The 22,657-nt window shown below is 45.9% G+C and overlaps 1 protein-coding gene across 1 annotated transcript in view; it reads right to left on the minus strand.

The window, feature by feature from the left end:
• ANKRD31 (ankyrin repeat domain 31) overlaps positions 1-22,657 on the minus strand; it is a 147,033-nt gene that overhangs the window by 11,701 nt on the left and 112,675 nt on the right. The window contains exons 24-25 of the mRNA XM_089779540.1: positions 17,076-17,216; positions 6,123-6,213 (exon numbers count right to left, since the gene is read on the minus strand). Coding sequence (XP_089635666.1) covers positions 6,123-6,213; positions 17,076-17,216 — 232 coding nt within the window. The remainder of the gene's footprint in view (positions 1-6,122; positions 6,214-17,075; positions 17,217-22,657) is intronic.

Genomic DNA, 22,657 nt, shown 5'->3' on the forward strand with positions numbered 1-22,657 from the left:
TACTCCTCATTCCACGAGGAGTAACGGTAGTTCGAACTAGGAAGCCTAGTTCGAACTACCTAGTTCGTGCCGCGTGTAGCCGCGCGGCACAGGCTTCGAACGAGCGGGGATTTAAAAATGGCGGAGCCCCGCTTATGCAAATGAAGCCCGGGAAATTCAAATCCCGGGCTTCATTTGCAAGTGTGGTATGCCTACATTACCCTGCTAGTTCGAACCAGCGGGGTAGTGTAGACATACCCTTAGTGAGCTAAGTACGTATAATTACAAATATAATTAGTGTAATTACAGAATTGAAATTAATTAGAGAATTAAACAAATGTATTCTAACAAACCGAATGTATCCTGCTTTGCAGATGCATTTTATAGCAGAAATTTCTTTGTGGATTGAAAAAGGGACCGCCATTGTGGTATGATGTTTAATGTTCCAGATCAGCAGAATCTGAATTCTACAATTTACAACGTTACCAAACCCCTACATTAACACAGAGACCTACTGATGCCATTATGGCTTACAATTAAACACAGGAACACATCCTAACATTCTCAATGTAGTGTGAGATTCTGTAACTTGCTGTGCATGCCTAGTCCCCTGTTCCCCCATATAGTCACATTAACAGGAGCTGAGTCAATTGCAGGACTGGACATTAACTTTTACATGGCTTTTCTTTAGTAAAATTCTATTAAATACCTAGAAGTCATCTATCACACCAATTATTCCTGGCCTTTTTTATACCATGTACTGACAAACCCATTCACAAACTTTAGGCAGATGGGTAACATTTTAGTTGCATATCATTATGCACATTCATTTGCATATTTGCCTAAAATCAAAGGCCCAGCCCCTAGAGCCACTGTGAACAGCTGTCCGCCACATGGTGGCTGCTGGAGCCAAAGCCGGCTGCTGTGCAAGTGGCTCTGGGTGTACCCCAGCTCCAGACCCCAGAGCTGCCGCAAACAGCCAGCTTCAGCCCCGGCAGCCATCAGCCACGTTCCCAGGGTATACCCCAGCCCTGGGCCCGGAGCAACTGACATGGGTGTGGCCTAGTAGTGTGCCACAGTCCAGCAATCAGCAGTTCATGGTCTGGCACTGGTCCACAGACTGGCAATTGGGAACTACTGTACTACAGGACCGGCCTAACAAAGAAAGCAACAGAACATCACTAGTCATTACTTAGGGTATGTCTAGACTACATGCCTCTGCCAACAGAGGCATGTAAAATAGGCTACCCAACATAGTCAATGAAGTGGGGATTTAAATATTCCCAGCTTCATTAAAATAAAAATAGCCACCGCGCTGTGCCGGCTCAGCTGATTGTCAAGACGCGGATCGGTCGACAGGGGAAGCCTTTGTCAACCGCTCCCTTATGCTTCATGAAACGAGATTTACAGGAATGGTCGACAAAGGCTTCCCCTGTCGACCAATCCGTGTCTTGACTCATGCGCTCTGCCGACGATCAGCTAAGCCGGCACAGCGCGGCGGCCATTTTTATTTTAATGAAGCCAGGGATATTTAAATCCCTGCTTCATTGACTATATCAGGTAGCCTATTTTACATGCCTCTGTCGGCAGAGGCATGTAGTCTAGACATACCCTTACAGTCCCCAGCTAAAACCTCTCCTACACGTCCTCTAGGATCTATAACCTATCATAGATGACGATCCCTTGCTCTCACAGACCTTGGGAGGCAGGCCAGTCCTCACTTACAGACAGCCCCCCAACATGAGGGAAACAATCACTACCAATTTCACACACCACAACAGAAATACTAATCCAGGAACCTACCTCTGCAACAAACCCTGTTGGCAACTCTGTCCACACAGCTACTCTAGTGACACCATCACAGAATCTAACCACATCAGCTATCCATCAAAGGCTCATTCACATGCACATCTACTAATATAATATATGCCATCATGTGCCAACAATGCCCCTCTGCCATGTACATCGGACAAACTGGATTGTTTCTCTGCAAAAGAATAAATGGACACAAATCACACATTAAGAATGGCAAAAGCCAAAATCTAGTGGGGAAGTATTTACCCTCCCTGCCCAGATTTGCAAGTTGCCATTCTTAGACAGAAAAACTGCAAAAACAGACTGCAGAGAAATACTCCTGAGCTGGAATTCATATGCAACAAACATATAAACCTGTGCTTCCAACATGCTAGCTGTCGTATAGCAGGTCCTTTTGACCACGGCCTCGCGCATATTGCCCATACTGCCACACAAAAGCCCCTTACAAGAAAAACACAGGCCGCTGAAGCAGATCCAGAGACAGAGCTTGAATTCCCTCGGGTGCTCAGCACGGTTCTCAGTAAACGGAATTGGACTTGGCAAGCACCCGTGCCAGGGGCCTTCAAGCCCCAGCGCAGTCCCCAGTAAATGGAACTTGAACTTGGCAAGCACCTGGGCCAGGAAGATAAGAGTAGGGAAAAAAGTTAGGTTAACGAGCACTAAAAACAGGACAAGATAGGAATAAAGGAAATGAGCTGTCATAATACACCAATTAACAAGCACCTGGAACAGGGAAAGAAAAAACATAGCTAGCTTTCACGTGTGCCAGTCATGTCTGCATCAGGCACTGACCGCAATGCCTTGAGGCAGACGTCATATCAAACAGGAAGGAACCCTAATATGGTACCGGATATCAAATCATTGTATCAGCTAAAGCTGAACCCTAATATGGCACAGGATGTCAAAATTATAGTATAAAGCACCCTGAGCCCTAAGCTCGAGGAGGTTCCGTATCAAAAAATAGAAGGCACGTATTGTCCAGCCTGGCTGAGGGGTTGATCACCCAAGGCCACCTCCCACCCACCGAATCACGAAAGGGTGTACGAATCCGGAGCATGCTACGCGTTATTTTGTGTCTGTGAATCGTAATCGTTTCTGGGCTTACTGTATTGTATTAACCATTTCATATTTAGAGGTTGTTAAGTATATGTAGATTAATGACTAACTGCACCAGCTGTTCAAAGATAACCATGGAAGGATTGGCTACAGGAGGAGATTTTATTATTACTGTATTGGTTTTATTTGTTATATTCTTTTTTTTGCATGCTGCGCTGTCTAAGACGAATCAGAGACAGTGATTTAATATAATCAAATTATATTTAATAAATAAATATTTAATAAAGTTGTAATTGGTTAAGTGCATTTAAGTCTTGGGCCTTCCTCCTTCGCAGCCCCAGTCCCTTGCCACAAAAATCCACCCTTAGACAATCCTCGAACCTCTGGTTCATCACTAGCTACTAACCACATGTGGCCATTTGGTGGTTGAGTGTGGCTAGTTGGCTTGAAAAATGTGGCTATTTGGTTGGTTGTGTGTGGCTAGTTCACTATAGCAGTAGCCATAGAACTGGTTAGACTTCACAACTAAGTCTATAGTGCACTGTATTTCAAAATAAGATATGCAATTTGAGCTATGCAAATTGCATGTTTTATTTTGATCTTATTTCGAAATAGTTTATTTCATAATTTCAAATAACCTGCTATTCCGAAATGTCCCTTACTCCTCATGGAATGAGGTTTACAGGGAAGTTGAAATAGTGAGCCTGAAATAACGGGCTTGCTGTCAAGCCACAGGATAGCTATTTTGGGATACTCGTGTATCCCGAAATAGCGTTGGATTATAGACGTAGCCCACAAGTATAAACAAACACATGGAGTGGTTCTGGCATTATGATAGGTAATTTCCCATTCAAGTATTCTGAACTTCTCACCACTATTGGAGATGAGCTACATCTGCTCTGATTCAACTAGCACTGATGTCACAGTCCCATCTCTGTATCTTTTTTTTGGCCTTTTTCTTTTCAGCATTTGAGGAAGTAAGTTGTAGCTTACGAAAGCTTATGATCTAATACCCTAATAAACTTCAGAAGAATAGCTGTGTTAGTCTTCATTTGCCAAAACAACAAGTAACCTTCCTGCAAAAACAAGTGTAACCTCTCCAGACATTTAGTAATGGATTTGAAAATAGCCATCCTTCTAGAAAATAATTTAAAAAACTAGTTACAAAAGGAGATAGCTGAACTGGAATTCATTTGCAAATACAACACTATTAATTTAGGATTGAATAAGGATCTCAATTGGTTAATGCATTACAAAGGCAATTTCCCTTCTCTGGATATTTACATCTTCACACCAAATGCTGTGAATGACCCACTTCCATCCTGACTTGATTAGTTTCATTAACACAAGCAACTTCTTCCTTATATACACCCTTGCTTCTGTAACTTTCACTCCAATTCATCTGATGAAATGGGTTTTGTCCATGAAATCTTATGCCCTAATAAATCTGTTAAATCTCTAAGGTGCCATAGGACTCCTCTTAATAAATCAGTTAGATTTTAAAGTGCCACCAGACACCTTATTGTTTTTATTGATCGCTATGTAAATTTTGTCTGAAGAAGAGTCAAAAGTATAAGCTACATAAAGATTCCATGATTTGGTTCAAGGAGAACAGAAATACACACTATTACATATAGTGGTGGAAATTCTGCTCTCACATCCATGCAATCCACTGAAGTCAACAATTCATCACACGACTGAACTAACACTGAGATAAACTTTTGGACCTGATCCCCCAGCTATGGCAAAGACAAAGGTAATGTATAAGGCCTTGTATTCACTAGAAAAAATGTGTTCTTAATTCTGCATAAAACTGCTGGAGGAGGAAGACTTGCCTTATAACCTTTAGCTCAGTGACTGAAAGTGGCAGAACTCTATTCAAATCTATTCTCATCAGGTAAAAGGGGAGTTAAACATCCTCAATCTATGTCTACACTATGAGTCTTCTCGGCAAAAAAATATGCAAATGAGGGATTTATTTGCATGAATCACGATCTCATTTACATATTTTCTGCTGATCCGTTTTTACACTGAGTTTTTGCACAAAAACAAGCAGTGTGGACATTTTCTTTTTGAGCAAAACCCCCTTTTTCCCCAGTGCAAAAATGGATCAGCAGAAAATATGCAAATGAGATCACAACTCATGCAAATGAGTCCCTCGTTAGCATATTTTTTGCGGAGAAAACTCATAGTGTAGTCGTAGCCTCAGTGAACATCCTAACCACAGAGCTAATGGTCATAACGGAGGTATTTCTCCTCATTCAGCTACTTTGTATGATTAGATGCCCTCTGAGAATATCTGCCAGATCAGGCCCTGCATGCAATTTATGAGAAAGGCATGCCTATCTGCCCCTGGTGTGTAGACTGCTAGCAGAGGAGGCATCTCCTGCAGCCTGGACTTAGGTGCATATCTTGGTTAGATGGACAAGACTTAGTATACACCCCTCTGATTGGCATCTCCCGTTGGCCATCTAATGCAGAGTTTCTTAAAGTGTGTTCTGCGGCACATCAGTATGTTGCGAGGCAGCTGGAGGTGTGCCATGGAGAGAACAGAAAAAATTCTGCTCCCCCACCTGCTACAGAACACTGGCTGGCAGGTGTCATACATCAACACACGCGCACATAACTAACTCCGCTCATGGATGGAAAATCTTAAAGGGAACTCTCCTGAGTTAATGTTCCACGAACCCAGGCACTAAACTCATGTGTTGTGGGTTGCAGTGGTGTTCTTGGGTTCATCTAGCTGCTTAAAGGTTAGCTGTGGCAATACTTAGTGTTGCCATGCCTAAGTCCCTTTGTGGATCTTCAAATTAATATACTTTGCTTTATTGTCTATGTATATTATTAGAGAGATAAAAATTCAGGTTAATAACTTGTCTTTTGAGAATTTCTAGGGGTCTTCACCTAAACAGTTTATTTCTTCTGTTTGAAAAGCATAGTTTACATACCTGAATTTTAGCACAACAATTACAATGATTAATAAAACTTTAATTTTTCTACATTTTAAATAATTTTAAATACAATTATTTTGCATTCAGTGTATTCAAAATGACTCCTTCAGCACATTGCACTGTTTAAGGAGAGAAGGGAATATTTATTTTACCATGCATATCAATTTCTGAAATAACTCTTTCATAGCCAAGGCATGTGATAAGGGTAATTCCCAAAACAAATTAGTAAGGAGTGAGTGAACTGTGGAAGTTTGAGCATTTTAAAAACCACTTTCTGCTACTTCCAGTCAAACTGGAAATTAAGTTTTAGTCTGTACATACCAGAAGATTGTTTTTGTTGTGATGGTAATTCTGGTTCATTAGGAATACATGCTTCTTCAATTTTTGACAGCTCTGTTCCAAGGTATGTGACCTGTGTACAAATAAATCTATATAAATTATTAGTTATTTCATATACCTTGTGTTTTCGTGATATAAGAGTAAAAAATATTAGGTTTATTTTGAAATTAGGTGCATGCAAGTGTGGGTCTAATCTGCGAATGCTACTACTTACAGCAAGTACATTTTTAAATACATAATTTGTATCAATTAGGGATGTTAAAATGTATTTATTCTGGTAAATGCGTAACCGCTATAAAATTTCAGCAGTTACATGTTTACACAGGGGGGGATGCCACTCCCTGGGAGCTGGTGTGCGTGGAAAGTCAGCTTTTAAGCTGGCTCCCTGCAAGCACTGACTCCTGCAGAGCTGTCTTCCCTCCGACACACACTGCTGCCTCTGATACAGACGCAGTAGCGGGGGTGGAAGGAAGGATCAAGAGGGAACTGGTACTCGCAAGGAGTTGGCTTTTAAGCTGGCTTCCCACAGAATCACTCCCCCACTGCTTCTGATACAGAGGCAGCAGTGTGAGGGAGGGGCACTGCATGTAACAGTTTACACTTTCACATCCCTGGTATCAATAATGCATACATGAAATGCAATTTTTGCAAGATGTCTAATTTTGAATATCAGATCTATGGGAGCTTACTAGCCATGACACATGAGTTCAATCCCACATACAATCATTTTGGTACTGGGAAAAGGTTTTATCTACTTGGGTTTTGAGGAGTTACTAGTTTTGTCAGGATCCAACTACCTTTTCTTTTGTTGTGCCTTAACAAAGCTTCCCAGGATCTAAAAAGATAAAAGGAAACATGCATTGTTGTGGGAAAGTTAAAGAGCCAACGCTGAAGGAGGACCGATACATAATGTACTAAATCTACCACAGAAGAAAGTACAAATCTAATATATAAAGGAGAATGTTTGTAAGTTTGTGCGCTAAAAACCTGGACACTATAAGAGCTACCGCAACCAGACTTTGACACTATAAGAGCTCCTCATCCAGGAGAAGGTTTTAAGGTACTTTTGGACCCTATTGGGCCCGAGCTCAAGCTGTAAAAATCAAAAAGTAACCCTCCGCCGTGCAGGGGCTACCCCACCCCTTCCAATTGGTCCCTTCCAATTGACGAGGAATGCATCTTCTAGAGAGCTGGGGCCGAGTCTGGCTCTGGAGCAGTACTTTTGGCATTTTTTGTTGGGATGAGTGGCAAAGAGATCTATTAGGGGAGTGCCCCAGCGTCGGGCGAGAATATGGAGGATCCCATTGTGCAATTCCCACTCATGATCCAGAGCGAAGTGCCTGCTGAGAAAATCCACTGCAACTTTCGTGGTTCCAGGTAAGTAAGACGCCACAGGTGTGATTCCGTGGTGAATGCATCAGTTCCAAAACCGGACTGCTTCCGCACAGAGGGAGCGGGATCAAGCTCTGCCTTGATGGTTTACATAATACATTGCTGCGACATTGTCTGTGATGATTCTCACTGTGGTATTGTGGATGTGGTCATGAACGTATCTGCAGGCATTGAAGATCGCTGGAAGTTCCAAAAGGTTTATGTGGAGTTGTGTCTCTGATGGTGACCGTCGGCCCTGGGCGGATATGGTGCCCATATGTGCTCTCCATCGTAGAAGGGAAGCGTATTAATCATTCTCTCATTGAAGTTTTTAGCTTTGTATTGAGTCCTTTTACATGGAAACTTTGTGTTGCGTCTCGGTAGAATAGTCCCTAGGACAAGTGAAGCAGAGAATGTCCCTGTGGGGTGAATGATGTGGGAATGGATAAGGCGGAAGGTGAGCACCTCTGGGCAGATGCAAAGGTTGGAGAGGGGATGGAAGCCAGATCCAAGATCAATGAGTCCTGGGAAGTGGGCCCATTGAAAGGAGACTGGACCTGTGGATGCCTTGGGGGTCTGCAGCAAGGGCCTGCTTTGGGAAGCCCCCTCTTTGGAGGTGAATGTGGCAGCATTGAGACACCACCCAGAAGCCGGCAGACACTAACTGCAGAGTCATGGGACGGCTCTCACAGACCTTGCACATGCATAAGATGATAGATCTGCAGGAAGGTGGGGGGTGTGGCGTAGTGAGGGGGCCGGAGGGGTCAGTTGCCCCTGGGAGAAAAATAATATAAAATTTAGTTAAAAATAGATGTCACACATTTTTAAAAGGAATACCATATCTCCTGCCTTTTGTCTATTTTTGTCTCTTTAGGCCCCCAGTTAAAATTTTCAAAAGCACTTGAGTGACTAAAGTCATTTTTGAAAACTGGACTTGGAAATCTAAGCTCAGATTGTCAAAGGTAATTAAGCTCCTAAAGAGACAGTTGCCAACTCGGATCTTCAAAGATAGCTATCTGAACTTTACACACCTTTGAAAATCTGGTCATAAGTGACCTAGTCAGTTCTGAATGTGAGATGTAGGAGCCCTGTCCTAATTCCTTCAGGCTTTTTTGTATTATTATTTGAACATTTATCTACACTAATTCCCCTCCTTTCTCTTTCACAATCCAATAAATGCATGGATCAAGATTCCTGGTAACCCATCTCAAATATGAAAAACTAGGATGATACCTGTTCATATCAGGAGCTCATTTCCTCATTTGAATTCAGTTCCTCATTTGCAGTATCTATCAGGATGTGTAGTGGAGAAGATAGTGTGTGTGTGTGTGTGTGTGTGTGTGTGTGTGTGTGTGGTTGTTTTTTTTATTTATACTGTGGGCAAAGTATGGGGTCACAAGAATTCCTCCACTGTTTTACCATGAGTCTCAAAACATTTGGGCTGTGTCTACATTGGCCCCTATTCCGTAATAGGGATGCTAATGTAGCACTTTGGAATAGGCAAATCCGCGGGGGATTTAAATATCCCCCGCGGCATTTGCATTAACATGGCTGCTGCTTTTTTCCGGCTGGTAGATAAGCTGGAGAAAAGCGCCAGTCTGGACGCGATCCTCCAGAAAATAAGCTCTTTTCCGGAGGATCTCTTATTCCTACTTTGAAATCTACCAGCCGGAAAAAAGCGGTAGCCATGTTAATGCAAATGCCGCGGGAGATATTTAAATCCCCCGCGGATTTGCCTATTCCAAAGTGCTACATTAGCATCCCTATTACAGAATAGGGGCCAATGTAGACACAGCCTTGGTGTTTTTCTAAAGACCTGGAGTCAATTGATTATGTAGGAATCTCAGCTTCCATTTAAAAAACGTTCTCTATACTTCTGGGCCTTACAGCTAAGGAAGAAAGCTTTAAAACATGAACCCTAAATACGCAAACAAAAGGCCAATAAAAATCCCACGTTTTATTTTTAAAAAAATCTTATGATTTGTAGACCAGTCTCATAACTTTGTGTAGGCGTTCCTTGTGATTTTTGGGTTGGCAATACTGCTCTTTGATTGGTGAATTTAGAGAGGTCTCTCCCTTCAGTTTCCCTTTCCGCCCTCCTTTTTTGTCACAGGTCATCAGAGAATCATAGAGACAATGGAGAGTAGGGTGAGTCCATGACTCTGGTTAATGACTGGTCAGGGTGACTAACTATTATCAGCCAGTGGTCTGAATGAGCTATCTACTGCCATCTGTTAATCAATTGTCACATATAACTGAAAGTCACAGAAGATGGAAACAGGTTTTATTTCTGGTGGCGTAGAGTCTATTTGGGAATCCTCAGTTATATCTGACCCTTTACATCCAGGCTGTGTCTAGACTGGCAAGTTTTTCCGCAAAAGCAGCTGCTTTTGCGGAAAAACTTGCCAGCTGTCTACACTGGCCGCTTGAATTTCTGCAAGAACACTGACTTCCTACTGTCTGAAATCAGTGCTTCTTGCGGAAATACTATGCTGCTCCCATTCAGGCAAAAGTCATTTTGCGCAAAAGCTTTTGCACAAAAGGGCCAGTGTAGACAGCTCAGATTTGTTTTGCACAAAAAAACCCTGATCGCGAAAATGGCGATCGGGGCTTTTTTTGCGCAAAAGCACGTCTAGATTGGCACGGACGCTTATCCACAAAAAGTGCTTTTGCAGAAAAGTGTCTGTGCCAATCTAGACGCTCTTTTCTGCAAATACTTTTAACGGAAAACTTTTCCGTTAAAAGCATTTGCAGAAAATCATGACAGTCTAGATGCAGCCCCAGTGTTTAAAGGAAGAGCTGACTAGAATCAAGTGAGAGTCCTTGTCTTGTCTCAGTGATCGCTTGAGCAAAAATCATTGATAAAATCTTGTGTAGACTGACCTTAGACTCAACATGCAGGCAATGTGTTGAAGGGCAGTGCAAAGGAGGCAATGGTGTGGTGAGGTACCATATTACCTAGTGAAATCAAGGACTGGAATTTGACCACAGAACTAACACTTTCTTAACAAAGACTGAATTTTTGCTATTTAAAAAGTAAATCATTGTAACAGAAAACTGCAACGCTCCCTGGTAACTTTTTAAAAATTAAACTTTATTGAAAAAATTGGATAGTTTGCAATTGAAAATATTTGACCTACACTTAAGGCAACTGATTTAATTTTGTGTAAAATTTTGCATAATAAAGGATGGTATTTTTTTAAATGTTCAACTACATTGGTATACATTTTGATCAGATCTACTTCTGATGTGATATTTGTGTGTGGTTGTGGTTTGTGTGGGTGGTTTTCTTTTTGCTCAACAAAAAATCCTGGGTGGGGGGCCCCGCCAAAACCGTTTGAACTGGGCCCCGCACTTCCTAAAGCCAGCCTTGGATAGGGGCGGGAGTAATGGGGGGAATAATGAGGAGGGGTATGGAATATCCAGATTGAACTATTTCCAACACCCACTTGTCTGCGGTGATTGTGGCCCATTGGTGGTAAAACAGCCTTAGGCATTGGTGGAAGAGGTGAGAGTGATGACTGCTGCTGTTGTAGGAGACTGTCTGCGTACCCCCAACCAAGACATCAAACCTGCTGTTTGTTGTTCAGTGGGGTCTGTGTACGGTTGCCCAGGTTTCAACGCCTCTGGGGTCTTTGGCGCGAACGTTGCTGATTGAAGGTCCATTGTTGTTGCTGCCACTGCTGCCTGACATATGGGTAATCGCAACGCCATTGGTAAGGAGTATAACAACATCTCCTGTATGGTGGGGTATACATACCCAATGTCCGAAAGGTTGGTGTGTGAGTCTTTGGACAAATGTAACACGCTGTCTGTCTTTTCGGCGAATAATTTGTCTCTATCAAATGGTAAGTCTTTGACTTTATTTTGTAGGTCTTTTGAGACCCCCGCCACCTGGAGGTAGGATGCTCACCTCATGACTACTGCCATAGCCATGGACCGGGCTGCTATATCCGTCACCTGCATTGCTATCTGGAGCACTGTCCTCGCCGACATGTAGCTCTCCTGCACAACTGATTTTAATATGGACCTTTTGGACTCTGGTAGATGGTCCAGCAGTGGTGTCAGCTTTGTGAAATGTGATTGGAGAGATGTGCGGTGTAATTGGCTATTCTGAGTGTGAGCGTTGCAGATGCATAAACTTTTCTACCCAATAAATCAAGTCTTTTTGTGTCTTTGTCTGAAGAGGCATGTTTGTATTGTGGCATTTTTGACCTTTGATGGACCGCATCCACCACTAAGGAGTTGGGCTGAGGATGGGTAAAGAGGAATTCATGTCTTTAGAAGGTACAAAATACTTCCTGTCAGCTTTCTTGCTGCTCGGCAGTACGGAGGCCAGAGTTTGCCAGATTTCTTCTGCAATCTCCAATATTGCATCATCCAGGGGTATAGCTATCCTCGATCTATGTTGGGGCTGGAGATTTTTGAGAAGACGATGTTGCTTGTCCTTTATTTCAGCCAACGATATCTCCTGGCTTACCGCCACCCACTTGAAGAGCTCTTGGAACTGCCAAAGGTCGTCCAGCGGGGAAACATCTCCAGGGATGATGGCTTCGTCTGGAGAATAAGAAAGGTCAGTAGGGGACGCTTCCGGTGGATGCTTCTCGGTGATGGAAAGGTGGGTATCATCTGGCTCTGATGGAAGTTGTTGTGGAGATGCAGGTTGTCCCATTGGGGTGGGAGGAGCTGGAGTTGGGGAGTGTCTGGGAGATGTACAGTCACAGTATGACCTTCCATGAAATCTGGACCTATAGTGGTACGAGTATCTATTGGGTGAATAATGGTGGTAACGGTCATCACGGTGGTAAAGTCTGTCAAGTGGTGAGCACCTGTCAGAATAAGTAAGTTGGCCGTGCTCCCAATGGCATGTGTGAGGAGAACGGGGAGAGTGGGTGCGGATGTACAATGCTCTAGAGGAAGCCAGAGAAGTGTCGATGATGGGATTGACGGTGGTCCTTGTAGGCTGCTAAAAATGGGGAGGGCAGCCTGTGGTATGGAGAGTATGGTGATTGGCGGCGCCCTGTGCTGTAAGATCTCGGGAAGCGTGGTGCCGATGGGGAAGGCGACGGAGCCAGTGAAAATACTGGTGATCGGGAACGACTCCGGTGTGGAGGAGTACTCAGTGCTGAGAGATGTGGTTCGGTGCTGCTTGTATGCGGAGTCAGCACCACTGGTGCCGGTGCCGTAGATCTCGGTGCTGATCCCTGCTCTGAAACAGAGGTGGCCGCCAGTGCCAAAGTCGCCGCCACTGGTGCCGATGATGACCTCAGCATGGAGGAGTCCTTCGGTACCAAAGGTTTAGTAGCGGGCAGTGCCGAGGCAACCCTTGGTGCCGCTGTCGGTGCCGCTTCTGCTGTTTTTTTGGCTTTTCGTGCTGCAGAGGTCTTTAGACGCGGCTTCGCAGTGCCTGAAGTACCGGGCTTATTTCCTCTGCTAACTCTGCCGAGCAAAGTGGCTGGTAAAGACCTGGCCGGTGATGCCCACAATCTTTTGGGTGAAACAGCAGTAGGAGACGAAGTCCTACATTTTGGGTGCTTATCTGCTGAGGCTGACTCCGAGCGCATCAGCTAGAGGGCTTTATCAAACAAAATCATCTGCAGCCTCATTTCACTGTCCCGTCGGGCCCTTGTGGTCAATTTTGTGTAGTGTAGGCACTTCTGTGGGACATGAGCTTCCCCGAGGCAGTGGATACATGAGGAATGCCCGTCAGAGGTGGGCACTGCCTCGTGGCAAGTGTCGCACTTCTTAAAGCCGGGCGAGGACGACATTTCCAATCTTTAAGTGGAAAAGATTTATTTATTTTTTGGTTGAACCAGAAACTATCTCTATCCTATATATATAACTATGTAAAACTACTTGTAGGGGATCCTAGGAAAAACGGACATAGGAACGGGAGAGGAAAAACTTCAGGGTATTATTATTTTTTTAAATTAGGAGGAATGATATGAAGAAGTAAAACCAGGAAGAATAGTAACTTTTAACAAGAACAATCTCTCAATAAGGAGGGAAGTTGAGGAGACCAGTTTCCTCTGTCTGCATCCTGAGGTGATTGAGAGGAGCTGGTGAGGACCGGACTGTTCACTCACACAAAAGAGCGCGAACGCTGCGAGACAATACCGTGCATGCGCAGTCCAGCCGAGTACTGCTACTGGAAAAATCTCCATTCTGCAGTGCTGGAGCAAGCCCAGCACCTACAGTGGAGCACCCATGGGGACATCACTTGAAGAAGAACAACAGTTATGAGATAAGTAACTGTTTTTTCTTCTTCATGAGTGCTTGCTCATGTCCATTCCAGTTAGGTGACTCCCTAGCAGTACCACAGGAGGTGGGGTCAGAAGCCTAATCTGTAGTGGACTGCAACACAGCCCTACAAAAGGCTGCATCATCCCTAGCCTGTAGATCTCGAGAATGGGCACTTGAGCGATGAACGCCATGGACGAGGCCTGCACCTGTTATGAGCTTGCAGGGGTGCCTCTCGCCCTGCAAACTCATAACAGGTGATGTTGAGCAGACATCCAAGTCTGCATCTGACTCAGAGGAATAGTCCGAGGTTGAACAAGGCGGTGCTGTGATGGTACCGGAAAGCTATGAGATGACCTATCTAAGCCCATCACTGCTGGTTTCCATCTATGGGTCAGTGCCAGTAATGTAATTGGCAGTGCTGGTGGTGGCATCGGGTGGCTCTGCACCAGCAGCACTGAAGTGTAGGGTGGTCTCATATTCAGTATCAGAGCGTGCAGTGCCATGAGAGGTGGTGCTGATGCAATTGGTGCCCTGGTATCTGAAGGGGCCGGTGGTATTGGTGACACTGATCCAATCACCAATATGGAGGGTTGCTGCGGTGCCAGTATGGGGACTGGCATAGGCTGTGGGGGTGGTGTGTGTACAGGAGCTCTCGGCTGTGCTGGCAGCATGGCTGGTTCCGGTGGTGGCAGAGAAGGCCACTGTTTGTCATCAGTAATAGTGACTGGTCCTGGGGATGAAGTGAGCTCTATGAGCTCACATGCCGCATCATAGGCCTCTGGAGTTGACAGCTACTGGACCTCTTCAATCAACGTGTCCAGTGTTGGACTCTCCCTGCGCATCGAGGTCAACCAGTGCTGATGTGGTATGGGAGCTGCCTGATGCACTGACTCGGCCGCATGCCCATCTATGTGGCCTACACTGAGGCTGTGCTGTGTAGGGGATCTTCCCCTGTGCTGCCTCTTCCTGGATAGCACCGGAGACTGTGACCGCTGCCTTGATGATGAAGGCTTCTCTGGTGCTATGTGTTTTGGAGCCAAGGAAGGCTCTATAAGGGAAGTCGGCTCGCTGCGTACACCTGATGCCGCTTCCAGAGCTGCTGGTTGAAGGGTGGACTCAATCAAAATGAGCTTCAGGTGGAAATTGTGCTCCCGCTTCGTTCTCGGCTTAAAGTTCTTGCAAATTTGACAGCTGTCTGTGTGATGGCCCTCTCCTAGGCACTTCAGACAGGAGTCATGCGGATCGCCACAGGGCATAGATTAAGAGAACTTTACACACTATTTAAAACCATGCAGCCCCTCAGCAGGAGGAGAGAGATAAGACAGGGAAAACTCCCCTGATAAGAACAGTCAACTTTAAACTATTTACACTACTAAACTAATCTAAACTAAGAACTGCATAACACTAAGGGACAGACTAACTACGGAGTCCAGTGCTCCAGCTACTATCATGGGTGGGAAGAAGGAACTGAGGGGGTGGAGGGCCAGCAGGGGTATATATATATATGTCAATATGCCAGTGCCACTTCAAGGGGCTCGCTGGCTGGCCCGGCGGGAACTGCTAAGGGAAAAAGCTCTGGAATCCATGTAAGCAGCGTGCGAACACCTAGCTGAAATGGACATGAGCAAACACTGGAAGAAGAAATGGAGGATGGAAAGAAAAGGAGTTCTACAATAGAACCAAATTTTTTAGCATTTTAAAATCAAACATTTTAATTGTTAAACTAGTCAAAGGATAACATAAGAGTCAAGAGAGTAAAGACCGGCAGCTGAGAGATTAAGGCATAGTTAAGATTATTTAAAGCTCTTTATATTTTTATTAACACCATTTAATTAAACTTTTCCATTACCCCTTGTAATAAAGGAGTTAGAGCTCACTATAGACATGTTCTGAGTCACCCCCCAATGAAAACAGAGAGTAATAGACTTCATATATATATATATATATATATATATATATATATATATATATATATATATATATATATATATATAAGCTTAAAACATCAGCGGGAAAAATGCTTTAACCTCTTCAAGCCTTATTTATTGTAAAGAAATAAAAAGACACAAACTCAAGTATTAAAAAAATCTTATCTTTAAGATCAAATAGAGCTGAAATATGAATGGATATGTTTAGATTGCATCCCTCTGTCGGCAGAGGGATGCAGATTGGGCAGGTCGACATTGCAAATGAGGCAGGGATTTAAATATCCCGTGCCTAATTTGCACAAAAATGGCCACCGCGTTTTGCAGACTCAGCACTTTGTCAGCAAAAAGCGGCAGTCTAGAGGGGGATCTGTTGAGAAAGAAAGCCTTTTTTCACAGATCCCTTATGCCTCCCGGCCAATGGGATTGTGCTGGGGCAGGAGCAGTGCATGAAGGCTTGCAGCTGTTCAAACAGAACATGGCAGCAACTTCTCTCAGCAACATGTGGAAGGCAGGCAGGGAATCTGCCTGAGACTCCAGACTGCATCCGTGGGCCAGCTCTGGCAGCTTGGCAGGCCAAATCTGGCCCAGGGAGGGTATTTTGTCCAGGCCTGGGCTAGATGATGCTCAGAGCTTCATTTATACAAACTGGATACAACATACATATAGAGGGAGTGCTTCTCAAGCAAGCAACATTGGCCTCTCATTCATAAGGGTGCAGCTATGCAGTGATTTGCTATCCAAGAGTATGTCTACACTAGCCCCCTAGTTCGAACTAGGGAGGCTAATGATGGCGACCAAAATTGCAAATGAAGGGCGGGATTTAAATATCCCGCACTTCATTAGCATGTTCCCAGGCAGTTGCCATTTTGGAAATTGACTAGCCCAGAATAACTGCCCGCGGTAGTGAAACGGGAGTTCAAAATAAAGCCCTTAATTCGAATTAGCTGTTAAACCTCATTCCAGGAGGAATAATATTTAAATATCCCATGCTTCATTTGCAATTTCGGTCACCCTCATTAGCCTCCCTAGTTCAAATTAGGGAGCTAGTGTAGACATACCCCAAGGGTATTGAGAAGTTGCAGTGTCCACTTTGTAGAGAGCTGGTGTCTTGATGGAACAAAATGCAATTTTAAAAGGATGCAGCCAGTGATAAAAGATGGGCAAAGCTGTTCAAATGTCCATATGAGCTGGGACAAATGCTGCAAAAGTGCTGGCAGATCTTGAGGGAGTTCTTAGATGTCTGGTACTTTATGACTTAGAACATTCACACTAGAGGAATTCCCTATCATCTGATCACAAAGTTAATATCATGTGTAAGAGTGAGATGGGTTATTTTTCTACAAAAGAATACAGTAGTTCGTAAGAGATTGTTTAGAAATGATAGTGAGCCTACCTTATTCCACACATACTTCCAGCTCACAGAAATATCATTTCCTAACACTGCTTTAACCCACTGAACTGGATTCCCGTAAGTTCTATTATCACTCGTTCTGATTTTGCCATCTTCCAAAAGAGTGACTTTATGACTGAAGTCCTAAAAAATGAAAATAAGAAAAACAACTGAAATGAAATTGACAAATCAAAATGAATATCCTTAACATTTAAGCAACATTCTAAAAGTTCAAATCAACTGAAAAGTTGCAGCTAGATTTATTTTGCATCTTTTCTTTATTCTACATTTTTAAGGAAACTCATGCCATGATCATAAATTGAAATAAATATTTCAGGCTACATCTAGACTGCAAGCTTCTTTCAGAAGGAGTTTTCTTTGGAAGAGATCTTCCGAGAAAACTTCTTCTGAAAGAGAACGTCTACACACAAAATCACATCGAAAAAGTGATCTTCTTTTTTGCGTGAAAGCATCCAGACTGATTGGACGCTCTCTTGCATAAAAGACTACCCGGAACCACTTCAGTCAGAGCTTTAGGTCACCAGTTGCTTCCGAGTGCTGGTGCTGGAGCTTTGCAGAGACACAGGCCAGGGAGTTCCATAGGGCAACCCAGAATAGGGATTATTAGTAGGACTAGTCTCAGAGGGGTAGAAGTGTTAGTCTATCTGGGTACGTCTACACTACAAAGTTAATTCGAACTAACAGCTGTTTTGTGTGTTTCTTTGTCTCCTTCTGCAGGTCGTAGGGGCCATCAACTCGATCCTACTGCAGAGGGTCATCCACCTGGGAGACCTGGACCCAATCGTGGCCGCATTTGCCACCCTGTGTTTCCAGAACTGCACTGGAGTCATAGATGGGACTCACATCCCGATCCAAGCACCAGAACATCAAGTGGCCTAGTATATTAATAGGAAGGGCTACTTCTCCATGGTGCTGCAGGCCCTGGTTGACCACCATGGACGCTTCACGGACATTTTTGTCAGATGGTTGGGCAGGGCACATGATGCCTGCATCTTTAGAAACTCGATCCTCTATGGCAAGCTGGAGGTGAGCACATTCTTCATCCTCCATGACTTTGCAGTTGGGAATGTGCAGATACCTCTGTTCATTGTGAGGGAGGTGGCCTACCCCCTCATGCTGTGGCTTATGAAACCCTATACCAGCCACCTGGACCCCAGCAGGGACCGGTTTAATGCCCCCCTAAACCAGGCCTGGATCCAGGTGGAATGTGCCTTTGGCCACCTCAAGGCGTGTTTCAGGTGCCTGTTGCCCCACCTTGATGTGGGGAAGCACAACAACCCCTCCCTTCGCCCCTTCCATGACCTCTCAATAAACACACCTGTTTGGTTTCCAACAAAATGAAGTCTGTATTTATCTTACAGTAAGAAAAGGTGGGTGGAGGGGGCTCAAAACCTGGAGGGAAAGGGGGGCAGCTAGATGTGCCACCTCGGGTGCGGGGACCTCGTCGGAGTTGGGATCAGGTGGGTCCGGGGATGACAGTGGAGTGCTCAGGAGGGGGGGCTGGAGCGGGGTTAGGGATGGCAGGGGGGGCAGAAGGAGGGGACATGGGCATCACCTGGGGGGCAGGCAGAGGGGGAATGGGCATAGCAGGGGGAGGAGAGGGTGGAAGCCAGGAGCAGCAACAGCAGGCAGTTGTGCCATCATGAGTGACATGGTGGCACACGTTATCAAAGTGCTGCATGAGCTGGTCCCTTGCGTGGTTTCGCCACTTGGGAGTCCTTGCAGATCTTCTGTGCCAGGGTCTGCTGCATGTCGTGCCTTTGGGGCCCCCGGGCTCTGGTGGCTGGCTCTGGTGATGTGGTTCGGCCCTTAGTTCTAGCTGGTCCAGCTGTGGAGAACACAGAGGGAGAGTGGTTAGTCATCAATGCAGACACTGCCCCTGAGGCTGTGCCCTCCTCTGTGAGTAGCGACCAATAGTTCTCAGGGCAGAGGAGGGGTATGTCCCAGGAACAAGGCCGTGTGTTCCCACACAGGGGCCCCGAGGTGCCCAGGGGATTGTGCTGCCTGCTTCCCAATCCCCCCTCCCGGGCCCATGGACTAGTAGGCCAGGGAAGTGTCAGGCCACAGTGGGATCCCCTTATGGGTGGCAAATGAGTCAGGAGCAGCCTGGCCCTCCCTGGTGTCCCCTCACACACCTGCAGCTTGCAGTGCTGCCCATGGGAGCAGGTGGTGCCTCACACGTTCAGGCATTCCAGTGTGATGTGTGTGACACTCCTCAGTGTGTCTGGGGTCATGCCTGCGTCCTTGTGGGTAGCCTGCTTCCAGTCATGGAAGGTGCTGGGAGGGCCCCTCCCATGGCAGGACATGTGTGGCACTGCCTCCCCTCCCCCCGGGGCAGGACATGTGTGGCCTCCCCTGAGCTTGGCAGCTGGATCCCACCCATGTTCAGGGGCTGCCTGCTGCATCCGCATGCTGCACACTAATACTGCACGTAGTCCCATGTGTGCCGACTGCAGCACTATGTCCAGTCTGAGCAGCCCGAGTGACACTCATATCCCGTCCCCTGTGTGCCAGTCTCCCCCACCCTGTGTGTGTGACAAACTAGGACCACTCACCTGAAGATCCCTCTCCAGCATCTGATGAGGCCTGGGAGACATCCTGGCTCACAGGCACTGGCTCCAGGGACAGGGTCACTGTCTCCGTCTCCTCCTCTTCTGGCTGGCCCTGGTCCTCCTGCTTCTCCTCTGAAGTGACCTCCAGCCAGGCTGGAGTCCATCACGATTGGTGGGGAAGACGTTTCCCCACCCTCCAAGGATCTGGTGCAGCTTGTCGAAGTAGGGGCAGGTGTGGGGTCCTCCCCCGGAGTGCAAGCTGTGCTCTCTGGCCTGGACATATATCTGGCGGAGCTCCTTTACCTTACTCTGGACCTGTTCCAAGGTCTGGGGTGGGTGTCCATGCTCCACCAGGGACTCAGCCATATACTCAAATATCTTGGCATTGCACCTCTTAGAGCGGAGATCCTGCAAAGTGTCCTCCTCGCCACTCAGCTCAAGGAGGGACAGGATCTCCGCTCTGGACCAAGAGGGTGTCCACCTCTTGGTCCCCCTGGGTGGGTCCTAGGATCCCTGGGGCTGCTCACTGTGAGGGCCAGGAAAGTTGCAGGGGGCTTGAGGCTGGGCCATAAGTGGCAAGGCCTGTGGCAGGGAGAGCCATGTGGTGAGATGCTGCTCTCAGGCCAGCTTTCGGCCACAAGGCTTGTCCATGGTGCCTGCAGCTTTAAGAGGGGCCAAGAGACAGGAACTACAGAATCCTGATTAATTTGGATGGAGGGTCCACCAGGGCACCTATATTATTTCCTGGAGACCTCTTATTTTGAAAAAAGAATCCTCCTCACCATCCACACACCCCTTTTTCTGAAAGAGCTCTTTTGGAAAAAGGCTTCTTCCTCATAAAAAGAGGATTACCAATGCCATAAAACCCCCCTCTGTTCTTTCAATTTACTTTTGGAAGAGCGCAATTGCAATGTGGATATAACGAAAGTAGTGTCAGAAAAACATTCGTTTTCCAACAAAACTCTGTAGTATAGACACACCCTCAGTTGTAAACAGATACATTTCATTGTATGCACAACTTTAAAAATACAGTACAAACACATCCAAATCATTATCTACACAAATATTAAGCTTGATAATTAAAAAAAGAGAATTTGATGGCCTTTATATTATACAATGTTAATTAGGAGAGATTACAAGTATAGTTACTTGAATAATACAATCCTGCAAACACTTATGCAACTGAGTAATTTTGCTTATGTATTTCCAGTATAGTTAACATGTAGCTTGACAATCTACATCAGTGGTCTCCAACCTTTTTACACCCAAGATCACTTTTTAAGTCTCAGAACAGGCGAAGATCTACTGCCCCGCCCCTTCCTTGAAGCCCCACCTACATTACATGAGGAAATCTAATGTAAATGTACTGTGCAGGTGCGCAGTTCAGAGAGGGCTCAAGAGCTACTCTTAGAGCCCCTGAGATCTACTGGTAGATCGCGATCTACTGGTTGGTGACTACAGATCTACATTGTCATTGGAGATCTACATTGGACTTAAAATCATTTAACAATCAGTCAAGGAAGGTTTAATTTAAACTGTGCTCTAACAAGGTGAGGCTGACTGCCATGTGTTGGGTTAAACTGTTAGAACAGTGGTCTCCAACCTTTTTATACCCAAGATCACTTTTTAAATGTCAGGGCAAGCCAGGATCTACCCCATCCCTTCCCTGAGATCCACCCCTTTCTTGAGGCCCTGTCTTCTCCAAACCCTTCCACAGACTGACCGTTGCTAATGGAAACTCAACGTTAATTACATTACACCCATGCCATTTTGCTAGAGCTGCAGCTGGGGAGAATGGTTTAATTTAAATTATTAAACAGATTAAGCGTTTTAACTGTCTTATGTTAGTTTTTTAAATTTCATTTTAAATAAAGTAAATTATTATGTCCCATGCAAAAGGTTTTGATGTTTCCTTTATTTATGGCAGGTGTGGGGAAGCTTTTTTGGGTTGGGGGCCCCTAACCCACAGAAAAATCAGCTGGGGACCACACAAGTGAGAAGCAAAACAACCTCCAAACCCCTCCAACCCTCACTGATATGGCCCTCAACTGAGACACCTCACTCTTCTGGCACTCCAGCCCCCATGGGGTGAGGGGAAGGGACAGGGGGGATGGAGGTACAAGGCTTCCCATAAGCCAGATTTACTTTTCTGGGGTTCCAGAGTAAGTGGATTTTGTGGACTCCCCTAAGGCTCTGGGGTGGAAACAAAAATGTGGGGCTCAATGTGTGAGACAGGACTGCCATCAAGTTGGATAGGGATGCAGAATCTGGGCGGGAGGTCGGGTGCAGGACAGGGTGAGGAGTGCAGGGTCTGGAAGAGAGTTTGGTGGCAGGAGAGGGTGTGGGATGGAGGTATGAGAGGGAGATTGGGAACGGAAGGAGTGCTGGAGGAGTAGTGCAGAAAAGGTGAAAGGGTGAGAATGCAGCCAAATAGCTAGTTGGGGATGGAGGCAAATAAATGGGGAGAAAAGGAAAGTGCAGCTTCTGCAAAGTAAAATTGTATCCTCCCTCACATCTTCCCTCTGCTCCAGCCTCACTCCCCTCAGCTCCATGATCCCCCCAGCCTGATGCCCTGCATCACGCCATGCCCCTCAGTGCAATCCCTGGGCCCCTCCCATCCTGATCCCACATTCTCCTTCCCCCCGCCTGTCCCCACATCCCTATGCTCCCGGCGCACTCACTGGCAGGGCAGCAGTGCTGAGGTAGGGCACAGTCTCTTCTCTGCCCAGCCCAGCCCTTTGCCTGCAGGCAGCAGCTCTGGGGCAGGCAGAGCCCAGGGCTGCCATGGGCTGGATGCAGCCTGGCCGGGCACAGTGGGACACTGGTGAAGAGGCTTCCTGACCCCACACACAATCTGCAAGGAACAACACAGTGTAGCCCAGTCCCCGACACGCCACGCATGCCGGCTGCTCAGCCCTGGCGCTGTGGAGCAGACCCGGCCCCGCCACCTCCCAGAGCAGGAGACGCATGGGGACGCATGCATGTGCGTGCACACATGCCTCTTTCCCCTCT

The sequence above is a fragment of the Pelodiscus sinensis genome, chromosome 6, assembly GCF_052426305.1.
Source record: "Pelodiscus sinensis isolate ZL-2025 chromosome 6, ASM5242630v1, whole genome shotgun sequence".
In the NCBI taxonomy this organism is placed as follows: domain Eukaryota; kingdom Metazoa; phylum Chordata; order Testudines; family Trionychidae; genus Pelodiscus; species Pelodiscus sinensis.